The 14614-nt window shown below is 40.5% G+C and overlaps 1 protein-coding gene across 1 annotated transcript in view; it reads left to right on the forward strand.

The window, feature by feature from the left end:
* The window catches only part of Nup37 (nucleoporin 37), a 30804-nt gene that overhangs the window by 14843 nt on the left and 1347 nt on the right, over positions 1-14614 (forward strand). Inside the window, exons 5-7 of the mRNA XM_051139640.1 lie at positions 7434-7524; positions 11880-12061; positions 12368-12418. Coding sequence (XP_050995597.1) covers positions 7434-7524; positions 11880-12061; positions 12368-12418 — 324 coding nt within the window. The remainder of the gene's footprint in view (positions 1-7433; positions 7525-11879; positions 12062-12367; positions 12419-14614) is intronic.

Here is a 14614-nt window from a genome sequence, read left to right on the forward strand (position 1 = left end):
TATCCAATGCCTAAATAATTCTAAGCATAGAATGAAATCAAGATAATGTGTTACTCATTATTATATTATGGTTAAGTAATTCAGGAAATAAATACACTACAAACTGGATCACATTTGCATAATGCCTTTATTAAATCAGTGAATGAGTTAATGCTGATGAAAGATAAAATAGAAGCATAGGCAATTCTTGGTTTTAATCTTTTAATTCTTCTTACTCTGTAATTAGCAATCCATTTCTTTCATCATTAATATTGCTAGTGTACTAAAGTTATTGCTACTGCTTCCTTAGACTTCAATATTTAAAAAAAAATAAGAATTCGAACTAATGTTAACTTCAAAGTATATTTGAAAATCTGGCATATAATAACTTAGCCTTTGCAAAATGTGTTTCCTTGAATTTATTTATTTAATCAATTTTCAGCCTGATCAGAGCCCTCTCCCTCCTCTCTTCCCAGTCCCACCCTCACATTCCCTTCTAAAGAAGGGAAGCCCCGCCCCATGGGTACCAGTCCACCCGGGACATCAGGTCTAAGATTGCAGCAGGACTAGGCACATCCTCTCCCACTGAAGCCAGACAAGGCAGTCCAGTTCTGGGAAAGGGATCTAAAGGCAGACAACAGAGTAAGAGACAGCTCCACTCCAATTGTTAGGGGACCCACATGCAGAACACGCTTCACATGTGCTACATGTGTACAGGGGTTCTAGGTCCAGCCCACGTATGCTCTTTGGTTAGTGGTTCAGTCTCTGAGCCCCCATGGATCTAGGTTAGCTCACTCTGTAGGTCTTCTTGTGGAATCCTTGACCCCTCTGGCTCCCTCAACCCTTGCCCCCACTCTCCCACGAGACTCCCCGAGCTCCACCTATTATTTATCTGTGGGTCTCTGCATCTGGTTCCATCAGCTGCTGGATGAAGCCTCTCAGAGGACACTTAGCTAGGCTTCTGTCTACAAGCATAGCAGACTGTCACTAACAGTGACGTGGGTCGGCTCTCTCCCATGGGGTGGGCCTCAAGTTGGGCCAGTCATTGGTTGGCCACTCCTTCAGTCTCTGCTGCATCTTTAAGAATCACTTCCAATGTTAGCTTCAGAGTATATTTGAAAATCTGACATATTTTTATACCCTTAGCAAAATTCTTGCTTCAAGTTATTCCATTTAGTTGTCTCTACTTAAGGCTTTTACATAGCTGTTAAAATTTTCTATAGTTTAATCTATAGAAACCAAAAATATATGAGTTGTACTCCACTGTAACTGACAAAACCTGTCTTCAAGATTTGGTAGTTTGATTCCTAGGTTTGGGCTTTCTGTTGGAGTCCCACCTCTGAACTTTGCCCTAAAACCAATGTGTTAATACTAAGTCCTTTTGTCTCACTTCCCTCTCTTAGGAGCCTTCAGTAAAGAGCATACATACCATGACTCTCTTTAATCATCTAACATGAGTAACTTGGTGGTTGCTTATTTGAAAGTGAGAAGGGAAATCCTCATTTTGCTATCACAGCAAATTCAGTGAAAAATGTCTTGTCAACACAGGCGGTCCCATTCTTGCACACAAGGACATTACAGCTACATCTCTGCGCTGGCACTTTTGTTCTTTCCTATTTAACTAATCGGCATGCCGATTCATGTGATCTGGCCGTGTCTTTTAGAAGTACTGTGGTTTGTATTTTGGCTTTACCCATCAGCGAGTGCCAAATGGATACAGATGTGTCAGTTAATGTCATCCATTCCTTCTTTTGTCTGTTGTTGAAAAACATTTGCTAGCAGAAATGTCCTCCTGTGACACACTTTCTAGCAGACAAAGAGCTGCCAACTGAAATAGAGAATAAACAAATAGAAAGAACAGTGTGTTACACAGGAAATTCCTCTTGGGTTCTCAAACAGTGTCTGCTACTGATTGCCAACCGAAATAGGCCTTGAAAATATCTGTGGTATCCCATATGCCAGCACACAATTCGTGGGATCTTTTAGTTAATGTAATTGATTACATTTTAATATTATATGGTAAGGAGTCGTAATATGCTGCTGAAAAGCACTCAGCTTGAAGTCACTTTAGCAAGACATTACAAAAACTGAAGGATAATTCATAAACTTAGACCCAGTTAACTCTTAATCCCTCCATGTTGCAGCTAAGTCTACATTCTATTTACAAGATGGTGTTGGAATGGAAAATTCTTTGCTACCATTTAAAGTGGGTAAGAATTGCTGTATCACCCAGTTCTCCAGGGCCCTTCATTAAAGATTGGTTTCTTGATATGGATCGTAAAACCCTTACCTCTGAAACTTAATTGCAAGCATTTACATATGTGAGCACGCCCATTTTATGCAGCTCTTGACTTTTTGGCCCCAGTAATTGAACCTGAAACCATTTACTCCAAACTTTACAAACGGCTGTTTCTTTGTGTCTGTTTGACTATGCTTTTTGTGTTTGTTTGTTTGTTTTCCACTTGAGTTGCTGGGGGTCTAAACCAAGCCCTTAGACATGGAGACAAATGCCCTGCCACAGAGGGGAGAGCCTAGTGCTGTACCACAGAGGAGAGAGCCTAGTGCTGTACCACAGAGGGGGAGTCTAGTGCTGTACCACAGAGGAGAGAGCCTAGTGCTGTACCACAGAGGAGAGAGCCTAGTGCTGTACCACAGAGGAGAGAGCCTAGTGCTGTACCACAGAGGGGGAGTCTAGTGCTGTACCACAGAGGGGAGAGCCCAGTGCCCTGCCACAGAGGGGGGGGGGGGAGCCTAGTTCCTGATTAAAGCCTTTCTTGTCCTCTGGTTTCCAGTTTTTTGAAAAATATTATGAACACATTTGGAACTATTAAGACCTGATTTTCCTAATTTCAATGTTTTGTTTGTTTGGTTGGTTTGGTTTGGTTTTAATAGGAAGCCCTTCTGTCTAACATGAACTAGACCAGTAGTTTTTTAGAAAACTAGAAAGCTATGATACCTTAAAATCATGCCTGCCATCTTACTTTAATGCCCAACACATATGAGAAAATTGTTTGCCAAAGTTTTGATAGGAGGACAAAGCTTTTTTTCCTAGATTATTAATCCATTGATTGCCAATGGAACATCCTTACTCTTATGTCTCTTATGTGTTTTTCTTTGTGCTCATACTCTCTCTCTCTCTCTATCTATCTATCTATCTATCTATCTATCTCTCTATCTCTCTCTCTATCTATCTATCTATCTCTCTATCTATCTATCTCTCTATCTATCTCTCTATCTATCTATCTCTCTATCTATCTATCTATCTCTCTATCTATCTATCTCTCTATCTATCTATCTATCTCTCTATCTATCTATCTCTCTATCTGTCTATCTATCTATCTCTCTATCTCTCTCTCTATCTCTCTATCTCTCTATCTATCTATCTATCTCTCTCTCTATCTCTCTATCTCACTTTATGAGCAACTACCATAATAGATATTACAATATGAACAGCATGATTAAAAACAGTCAGTTCAGCACAAGTCAATATTTAATGAATTTTTTGTATTTATTTGTCTCACATACCTAATTTAGACTTTGTTTTGTTTTGTTTTAGTTACTTGCCATCAACTTCATTTCATTGAAATGTTTCGTTCATATTCATATTTAGTTTATATAACTAATTAAACTAATAAAGAATCACATACAAAACTCATATTCCATCTTGGTAAGCATACAACAATTGCACATGAGAATACATTAAGAAACAACTTTCTTTTTCTTATGAGTTCACAGAGGAAGAATTCGCCATAAGGAATCTGCTGCATATTGTGCTACTCCTATTTTAGTAAGAGTTTCTGTGGGGTAATAGAACACCACAACCAAAAGCAACTTGGAGACAAAGGCTTATATCTCTCAAGCCATACTCCATCATTGAGAAAGTCAGCGCAGGAACTCAGGCAGGACCCTGGAGTCAGGAATGAAAGCAGAAGCCATTGAGGAGAGGTGGTTATTACATTGCTCTCCATGGCTTCCTCAGCCTGCTTCCACATACAACCCAGAACAGCTGCGCACACTCACACCAGTCGTTAAGCAAGGTAACAGACCACACACAGCCTTGCCTATAGTCAATCTGGAGGGAGGCCTTTCCTCAGTTGAGTTTCTCTTCCCAAATTAACTAGCTTGTGTAAATAGGCAGACAACCAGGATAATTATATCTTAAAATCTGCACAAATGTATCCATACGTAGATGAAGTGCAAGGGGGCAAAGAGTGATGTCTTAAGAAAGCAGAGTGTTTTGTTTTGTGTTGTGTTGGTCAGGGTTTCTCTGTTACACAGAGCCCTGGTTGTCCTGGTCTCTCTTTGTTGACTATGCTGGCCTCGAATTCACGGAGATCCTCCTGCCTCTGTCACCCAAGTGCTGGGATTAAAGGTGTCTGCCACCACTGCCTGACAGAAAGCAGAGTCTTAAAGAGCTCTGTCTTCGGGCCTGTAGAGATGCCACAGTGGCTAAGAGCGCATACTACCTTTGCAGAGGACAGCTTTGTTTCTTAGCACCCACTTCAGGATGCTCAAATCCACCTATAACTCTAGCTCCAGAGAAATCTGATGCTGTAGCCTCTGCAAGCACCTGCACATACATGTACATACCCACACAGAGAAACATACAAATTTTAAAAATCTAAGAAATAAAATCTGTCTTACAAAGTAAGACCATCTGGAAAACTACAGCTTCTGACACTCAGATAAGTGATCATTTTTTATTAGAACATAAGATGAAAGTTTCACCTTTATACAGTAGTAATTAAAAAGAATATGTGGGGGAGAGGAAGAAAATACACCACAGCTAACCTGGAAAACTGTCTGACCATTGTCTATCTTGACAAAGCTAAATACATTTGTAAATTGATCCACCAGTCCCATGCCTAGATATGTGCTGGGCAGACAGTAGAGACTGGGGAGGAGTTCTGTGCCACCAAAAGCAGGGTTTATGTGGAAGACTGTCCTCACTAAAGTTAGATGTGTTCAGGAAGGTTACAGTGGCGTTACTGGTAAAAAACTTGTGAAAATCTGATTATCTGTTATGTACTCTACTGAGAGTTCTGAAATGAGTAGTGAGATTATAATAGCATGCAATCATGTTAGACATTTTCACAGAACCTGAAGTGAGTAAAAGAAGCCAGAACAAAAGAAATACATTCTATGTGGCTTTGTTTTTGTGCTATTAAAATATAAGCTACCTCATTAGAAGCCACAATAGTGACTTTTTATCCTTTGGTCAAAGACTGAGGAACCACGGCTAGAGCAGAACGTGGGTGACGTCTGGTGCTGTGGGTGCTCCAGGGTGGCTGCTGCTGCTCCCTGTGAGTGTGTTCTGTTTTTCGTTTAACTTAAGATGCACATACCGTTTGTAAGAAAAAGAAGGTGGCGTTATCAAATGGGCTTAATGTATTTGCTAGATGAACCATTTGGTAAAGATAGAAGATGAGTTGATCTCCACAAGAGAATTTCAGAGGCCTTAATTATGGAGTCTATCAAAAAGGGAAACAAGACATAACAATTTAAATTGTACCATCTGCATCTAATTTAGCTAGGATAACTTATTTTAGTCCAATTTGTTGTATTTTGCATACTGAGTACTGAGGTTATGCAACAGTTGGGAATTATTGAATCAGTATATAATTGTGAACCATAAATCAGTGCATCTTAGTCCTCTGAAATATTATCCATGCACCCCTCCTCATGCTTGAATGAGCTCTCTTTTTAAAGGATCATGGGCTTCTGATCAGAATAAAATACTGCTCATTAGATCACAATATACTTACTTAATTGACTTATTTTTATAACTATCTGTCTATTTTTCACCTCTTTTGTCTCTTTTATTTGAAAAAGGGGGGAAAGCCATGATAATATTGGCATGTATTTGCTCGATTTTTATAAAAGCCAACAAAAATCAAATTCATTTTAAAATAAAATCAGAAGAAAGAATGCTTTAGTCCACTCTCTAATGAAATTTGCTGAATTGAGAAGACAAATTTCTTCTGTTCCAATAGTGATAAAATATATGCTACCACAATGCTTCATTATGGAAATGTCAGTAGAGAGAAAGATTTAGTTGCCTTAATTTTAATCTCATTCTAGGGATCAAAGGACAAGAGCTTTCTTCAACTAAACCATAATTATTTCCTTTACATAGTAAAAATAAGCAAGATATATCTTTTGATAAAAGATACCCTTCTAATATTTAATCAAGTAGATGATGCTGAAACATGCATACTAGTTTATATGTTACTGTGACATTTCAAATTGACATCTTAGACTTTTTACAAATAGACTTTGTGTACTTTTCATTCCTACATTTTTAAAACTTCTTTACAGTTCTAAAGAAAATAGGAACTATAAAACCTATTGGAAAAAGGAGAAATCCTAAAAAAAATACTTTTGATTATTATTAGGGGGTTGCTGAGGATGGAATTCAGCACCTCGTGTATGATAAGCACACACTCCCCTGAGCTGTACCCCTCAGCTCTGTGAGTGTTCACTCGAAGACCAAACTGCTGGAGGCTCTCTGCCATCCAGTCAATCGACTTCTGTTTCCTGGCGTGCTACCTGTCCCAGCACGGTGTAACAGTGGCTGAGTCAGAATCGTAAGCTAGCCACAAAGCGTAGTTCCTGGGGATAGTATTTTCACATCACAGTGTCATTTGTGCCTGCGGTTTCTGAGGTCAGGAAGCCATTGAGATGAAGAGCCCCGTCTGTAGTAAGCCAATGCTGCTGATAGACAGTGAAGATAGCCCATCTTTAATCTGGTAGCTGGGGAGCAAACACTGGAGAAGTCAACCAGATCAGAAATTGTATGAAATAGGACGTGCCCAAAGGTGAAAGGAATAAGCATTATGGAAAATGGCTGTGCCGTTAAATTCCTTTTTGGTTTGTTTGGGGGGTTTTGTTGGTGGTGGTTTGGTGTTTGTTTGTTGAAACAGGGTTTCTCTTTGTAGACCAGGCTGGCCTCGAACTTACAAAGATCTGTCTGCCTCTGCCTCCCTGAGTGCTGGGATTAAAGGTGTGTGCCACCATGTCCAGCTGCCACTAAATTCCTATCACTTAATATTTGCCTCTCTTTATGTTACTTTGAAAATGGAAAGGCTGGTGTGTACATCCGTGTGTGTATGTGTAAGCACCCGTGATAGAGATAATTGTTATTTGGAATTACTTCAGTAGGCATGCAACTGACTAATGGCCTAGAAACATCGATTTTGCTTACAATGAGTATATAAATAATTAATGTTACTATGTTATATTAATTAGAAAATCTGTGATTTTGTTTCCATAATCAAGCATGGTAAAACTTAAGTTTTTATGCTATTTCATATTTTTCTCGCAACAGTGTATTTTCTCAAAGATGTTTATTAAATATATAATAATCTAAATGATATCAAGTATGTAATAATTGGTCCAAGTATTTTTTGGTCGTGATGTGTCATGGGTATTTAACATCATGCTCATATTGTTAGGGTTTGGAGCCTGGAAGGGAAGCAAACAGCTCATTTTCTTCTTCGTTCTCCCGGAATGAGCGTGTGCTGGCACCCTGAGGAGAGCTTTAAGGTGATTATCTATAACTTGATTTTCCTTTACCAAGCTTAAAAGACATGCAGGCAGAATGCCTGTCGCCATGATGGAAGGGAGTCAGTGCCTTTCCACCTCAGACACCAATCGGCACAAACACGCTGAGTTTCTATAGAGGTCAGCACTTTAACAGGCCCTCTGAGACTGCTCGCTCTTTGGCAAACACCACTCATAGATGCAGAATATACTTTTCCCAGCTTTTGGCAGATCACAGCCTAAAAATTGGTATTCAGTCTGGTTAGCAGTATGCAGTTTAAGTAAACAGAAAAGCAGAAGTTCAGTCCGTGCTTATGAGCCAGATATAAACAAGAAGCCTCGGTGGCCTAAGGCACATTTGCCCTGTACTGGTGGCACTCAGTTCCTGTTCAAACTGAAGCCATTCAGCAAGTTTCCTCATTTGCCAGAGTCTTTTCGATAGACTTTGAGTTCCGTGTCCATCTCAGGGTTAGCCCTCTAGCGTTCCCTGGAGCCATAGTCATTCCTGAGCAGCGTGTCCATCTCAGGGTTAGCCCTCTAGCGTTCCCTGGAGCCGCACTCATTCCTGAGCAGCGTGTCCATCTCAGGGTTAGCCCTCTAGTGTTCCCTGGAGCCGCACTCATTCCTGAGCAGCGTGTCCATCTCAGGGTTAACCCTCTAGCGTTCCCTGGAGCCGCACTCATTCCTGGACAGCGTGTCCATCTCAGGGTTAGCCCTCTAGCGTTCCCTGGAGCCGCACTCATTCCTGAGCAGCGTGTCCATCTCAGGGTTAGCCCTCTAGCGTCCCTGAGCAGCTGACTCGCGTAGGCCTCTAACATCTTCATGCTTTTGCCAGTTCACCGTTCTGCCCTCAATTTTGCACAAAAAGATAGAGTTGATTAATATAGCAAATATACAGTGACAAAGCTTTTTCTCTTAACAATTACATTATTCCAACTTCTCTTTAAATTCAAGGTATCTCTTTTGTGCCTGTTTTTGGTTTTTGGTTGGTTTTTGAGACAGGGTTTCTGTGCAGCCTTGGCTGTCCTGGTCTCACTTCTGTAGACCTCCCCAAGCTTTTATGTGCCTTTTATTTCTAAATGTTTGGATCAAATTTCCTTTTTTGTTTTAGCTTTCTTAAAATTAAAATACAAATTAACGGATTATGGCATGCATGCCTTGTTGCATTGTTCTCCGTACCCATCTTCCTCCCCACTGCCTTCCTGCCAGTCCCCGTCCTGTCCTCGGATCCCTCCATTGTTCCTTATGTCACACACAGTCTGTTATCCTCTGAGAAAATCCTTTCTTCTTCACTTCTCATGGTCCTCTTTTTAGTGCGTGGCCTATATTCATGCATGTGTGTGTTCACATACATGTCTCGTGAAAACAGCTACACCATTCAGAGTCGCTAACAAATGGACTAGTCTAGATGTCCGTCAGCAGATAAGCAGCAGAACTGTGGCATATGTGTAGAACTGGGTTTTAGTATTTAGCATAGGGAAAACTGAAGTCACGACATTTGCACCTCATGGTTTCTCTAAGATTCAGGTCCTAGATTTTAACATATATGTGTATGTGTGTATACATATAGACATAGATACTTATGTGTATATATATGGGAGGTTAAGTCATCAAGATCATCCTCTTTTAACTTTAGTTGTACTTCATCTCTTAGTCTAACTCTATAATTTCATTTAATTACCAATATGTTCTCAATTACCAGCGGTATGACCAGTGCATTAGTGGATTTTTTTTTCCCTTCATTCCTAAATGGAGACAGTTTCCACATTGTTGACTGCCTATTTCTTGAAACGAGTCCTGGAGTGTGTGTGTGTGTGTGTGTGTGTGTGTGTACATATATAAGTGTGTGTATATGTCAACATTTTTTACATTCTGTTTGTGAATTGTTTTCCCTCATTTTGAAAGTAGTTAAGACATAAACTCCAAGACATTTAGCACACTAAGTATTAGAACACACCATTTCTGCTGCAAGTTTTCACTCTTTCCATTCTATCATGTTACTTCACACATCCAGGAATGTCTTCACCTTTATAACCAAAATTAAAAGAAGAGTCTCGGAAAGAAAGAACTTTACAGAAGAAGTAAAGCGTCTTCTTTGGACATAAGCTACAGCTGCCGTGTCCAGCACAGATGACCAGTCTTGTCCCTTCTAGGTGATATTCTAATGGCATGTTCCCGAGTCTTAAAAAGCAACTCTCGTTGTAATTTTTAAAAAGCAGGATTTATTGTATAAATATGCATTTGATTATGTAATCCATATATTGATAACATTAATTTATTAAACATCTAAAATTACTGGAGTCTTAAAACAAGGAAATACTGAGGTAGTAAAAGCCACTTTTTCTTGATTTAAGACTTCAGTATTTCCTAGGTGCTTTGCACAACAGGCTTATAGTTACTTTTTCCATACCAACTTGTATATAACCTTCTAGCGATACATTTCATGAACCATTATATTTTAATCAGGACACAGGCAGTCATTAACAGTATACAACAGTTTTCAAACTCCCTTCTTTTATGAACTATCAAAATTAGATACCATAAAATTCAATTAACTCTTTACATAATGGTGGAAGTAGAGAAGGTATAAAGTGAGGACTGACTTTTTACGCTACGATTTTTATTAGTTGCTCTCTCATTGCTATAAGAAAAAACCTAGCCAAACACCTTAGGAAAGAAAGGGTTTCTGTTGATTGACTGTTGAGGAGCAGTTCAGCATCGAGGGGAAGTCGTAAGAGAAGGCCACTACTGGTCACACTGTATCTGTCGTTAGTAAGGTGAGAAGTGCAGGCACTCAGCTTTCACTGCAGTCCAGGACCCCAGCACGTAGAACTAGGCCACCATGGTCAAGATGGAGTCTCCCACTTCAACCAGCCTGCTCTGGACTATACCCTGAGGATTGTCTGCTTGGCAACCTACAACCTGTGGAGCTGACAACCAGTGTTCACCGTCCCCTTATGTTATAAGCCAACCTTGGCATTCAGGAATATAAATGGCAGAAATGTAGACCTGAAGAGCCACATGAATCACTTTCAAATTGTATAACCAACAGTGCACCTGCTGGAAAGGGACCCAGTGTTCTTAGGTGGAACAGCATGCCAGTGAATGCCCATCTCCAAGACTGGCAACACCAATTTTAATAGGTTGGATCCCAGTGTGACTCTGCCTGTAAGAGAACATGAGTCTATGATGATGGCAGAGAGGGGAAGGACACATAAAAATAAATTTTTAGTTTTCCCACATCATCACAAGGCATTTTCACTAAGGTAGCCATGTATATACATGCAAAGGAATTCCTCATCTTACAACTCAAGAGAAAGTCTCAGAACTAGCAGGGAGAGGGTGCTCTCCTGTACCTCAGGCTAGCCTTGGAAACATTCTGTTAGTAACACGTGATCACCCCTCCCCCAACACTGAAGGGTTCTATGTGCTACCAACATAGCTTTAAAAACAAAAGATTGCATTTTTATAAGCCTTGGTTTTAAAATAGTTTTGAAGTTTTATAGCCACAGAAGTAGAATTATCAACAACACACATGCTGCACTTGACTCTCCAGCATCGTCAGCCTTCCCTGGTGTCTGCAAGCCCTGGAGGGCTGTTGCCATCCTTGCCAGGGTTCGCTCTTCCCTTCCGACGCTTTGTAGATGCCTTTGCAGGCCTGGGACCTGGCTTTGGAGGAGCAGTTAGGCATCTGGTTCTTCTCTGGCTTGGCCTTATCTCCTTTAGTAGCTACCTCAGGTTTTCTTTTGGACATGGTAGAGGCAGAACATAGGGGCTAAACTTCAGGACACAGTGGTACCCAGCATTGGTCCATCATACTGTCCCCCCCCCCCCCCCCGCCCCAGTAGCTAGTCTCATCCTCACATCTCCATCTTAGAAACAAGGGAGCTGCCAATCACGCTGCAGTCATTCAGCTGTAAGTGGGAGAAGCAACCACCTTTCTGTCTAGACCTGCCTGTCTTTTTTGGCTGCCTTCCATTTGTCTGGAAAAGTCTAAATTGTGTACAGATGTGTAACATTATCACCTGGCAAAAGATACACAGTGGCCTTTCACTAAATTAGAGGTAGCTTTTTCTAGAGTATTAATCTTTGTCCTCCTCGTAACAAAGCTGATACCCAAAAACTTAACTTTGAGTCTTTCTACCAATTTCCTCTGGAATGTTTTTGTACTTTTACATTACTATTTCCTACACATTTGGCTTCTGTTTGTGATAAGTATGCGTGTGTTTATACCTATATGTGTGTGTATTAGTGACATTTATGTTTATATTTATTTTATAACATTGAATCTCTGCTTCTTTCTTAAATTTAGCCAATGAGATATATATGAAATTTCCTTTTTCCACCCTGTCTTACAGCTAATGGTTGCAGAGAAGAATGGAACAATCCGCTTTTATGATTTAATGGCCCAACAGGCAATATTATCTCTTCAGTCAGAACAGACACCATTAATGTCAGCACACTGGTGCTTGAAAAACACCTTCAAAGTTGGCGCTGTTGCAGGAAATGATTGGATTATCTGGGATATCACTCGTTCCAGGTAGTTATTTATATCTCTGTCTGCTGTATCACATAAGTACGTTGTTAAATGACCCATTGGGCTATCCTTATACATGTCGGCCTCCATGAGAGTGAAAGCAAGTCTCTCCTGTAAAAAAAGAAAAAGAGAGAGAGAACTGCTGCCCTGCGGTGTGCTGGAGTGGCTCTAAGTCATGCCCGTAGTTTTCTATCTATTTCCATTGGGCGCTTACTTGGAATTTTCTTATAGCTTAAATGTATTGGACTTCAAGGGGAATCTACTTGAATCTAACACATAATTTGCAAAATGTAAACTCTTGTTTTTTAGTTATCCTCAAGAGACAAGGCCTGTTCACATGGATCGGGCACACTTGTTCAGGTAATGTGCTGCTTTGCTGGGGTGGGCTGTAGCACTGCAGCGTGGCTTCCCAGCCTCCCCTCTGCAGAGCAATTTGGGGCGTTGGTTCCTTTTCTCGCTGGTTGCTTTTTAAGGCCTAGTTTGTTTTCCCTACTAAACAGTTGCTTTGTCTTTTGCTTTAGGCAAGCAGATTTATTTTTCAGATACTTTGAAAATCTTTATAATTCACAGAAAGCATGTAGCCAGTATACCAGTACCACCTTAAATGTAGGGTTATGCTTCCTCCTTACTGATACATAATAAATGCACGTAGACCAATGAATACATACAAATATTGTATTCTAAACAAGGTCATGCCAACTAGCACATATCTTTAATGTGCTGAAGCTTAGTATTGCTTTGGTTTGGTTTGGTTTTATTGGTTTAAATCAACATATCTTCGTTTTTGTCATTTTATTCCATCGGGTAGTCATTAAACAGCCTTAAATAACAGGAAAAGCAAATAACCGGACTGGAGTCAGTAGGGCATTTGTAATGTGTTGCTTTTTTTTTTTTTTTCAAAGTCTGAAATATTCCTACTAAAATCATAGGAATTCCATTATTATTAGGAATGAAAGCTGCGCAGGTGGTACCCCACGCCTTTAATCCCAGCACTTGGGAGGCAGAGGCAGATGGACCTTTGAGTTCAAGGCCAGCCTGGTCTACAAAGTGAGTTTCAGGACAGCTAAGGCTACCAGAGAAACGTTGTCTTAAAAAAAAACAAGAAAAAAATGAAAGCTGTGCCCAGCACTCAAGGAAACAGGTGTATTGTTGTGAGGCCAGCCTGATTCAGGACAGTCAAGGCTACAGAGAGAAACTCTGTCCCAAGGGGGGAAAAATGAATGAAGTACATTCACCATAGTATTACAATTCTATAGATTAGGGCTTGGAGAGATGCCTCAGTGGTTAAAAGCACTGGCTGCTCTTCCACAGGACCCACATGGCAGCTCACAAATGTTTATAACTCCACTTACAGGGCTTCTGACACCCTCACACAGACATGCATTTAGGCAAAACACCAATGAACATAAAATAAAAATAAATTATATTTTTTAAGAAATTCCATAAATTATAAAATAATCTAAACTTCAAGATATGCGCAAATAATTTTTTTTTTAATCAATGAATTACGTATGGCCTTCTCAGCATGGTTTAGCAGCTCTTTGATATCAAAAACTCAGACTCGGTGCTGGGGAGACAGGTCAGTGGCTAAGAGCACTTACTATGCAGGCCTTAAGACCTGAGTTCAAATCTCCAGCACCTACCCCAGCACTGAGGACTAGAGATAGATGGATCCTAGTTGCTCACTGGCCTGCCAGCCCCTAAGGAGTGATGAACTTCTGGCTCATAAAGAGATCCCATCTTAATGCAGTAGGAAGGAGAGCAATATAAAACACTGGCTACGTTCCTCTGGCCAAATATCTTAGCCTGGTGCCACATTACCTAAGATCCAAGGAGACACAGAGCACCCCCCTGTTTGTTGGGGATCACGCTGGCTTCCTTATGCCAGTTCTACCTCAGCCCCTAGAGTTGAACAGACCGAGGGTCGGTTGCTATAAACAAAAGGACAGAGGAGCTGTTAAACAGTTACTAATATCTGAGACCAGATAACTTCCTGTCAAAAATTTGTCTTTCTTGTGCCTTCTTCGCCACATGGACAGTACTACTCATCTTGCACTCACTGATTTAGAGAAACACAGAGATCGAGATGCCTTGAAGCTTAAATATCCTAAGTGGTCATGTCATCCCAAGAGACTTAAACACAGGTGTATCACACACATTTAAAAGGAATGTCAATAAACAGGGCTAGAGAGATGGCTCCGCAGTTAAAAGCACTGGCTGCTGTTGCAGAGAGCCCAGGTTTGAGCTCAGCACCCACGTGGCGGCTCACCGCTACTTTGATCTTCAGAGTCTTCATCCATGGCTGATGCCCTGTGTCCCCACCTGTGGACTGTGTTAGCCTTGCGTGGCTTCAGAGTCTAGTTCAGGACTCACCTGAGCACCTAACAAATACGCTGAGTGGGAAAGTCCTCATAGTTAAGTGAACTGCAAGTCTACGTGCAAAGTCATGGTAACAAACTTAGGGTTATGAAATAACTGCTTTTACACAGAGAAATGGAGCTTCTTTTAGAAAAAAACTTCTTATTGCCCGCAGTACAATGTTTATTCTTGTGCTTT

The sequence above is a fragment of the Acomys russatus genome, chromosome 31 (assembly GCF_903995435.1).
Source record: "Acomys russatus chromosome 31, mAcoRus1.1, whole genome shotgun sequence".
Taxonomy (NCBI): domain Eukaryota; kingdom Metazoa; phylum Chordata; class Mammalia; order Rodentia; family Muridae; genus Acomys; species Acomys russatus.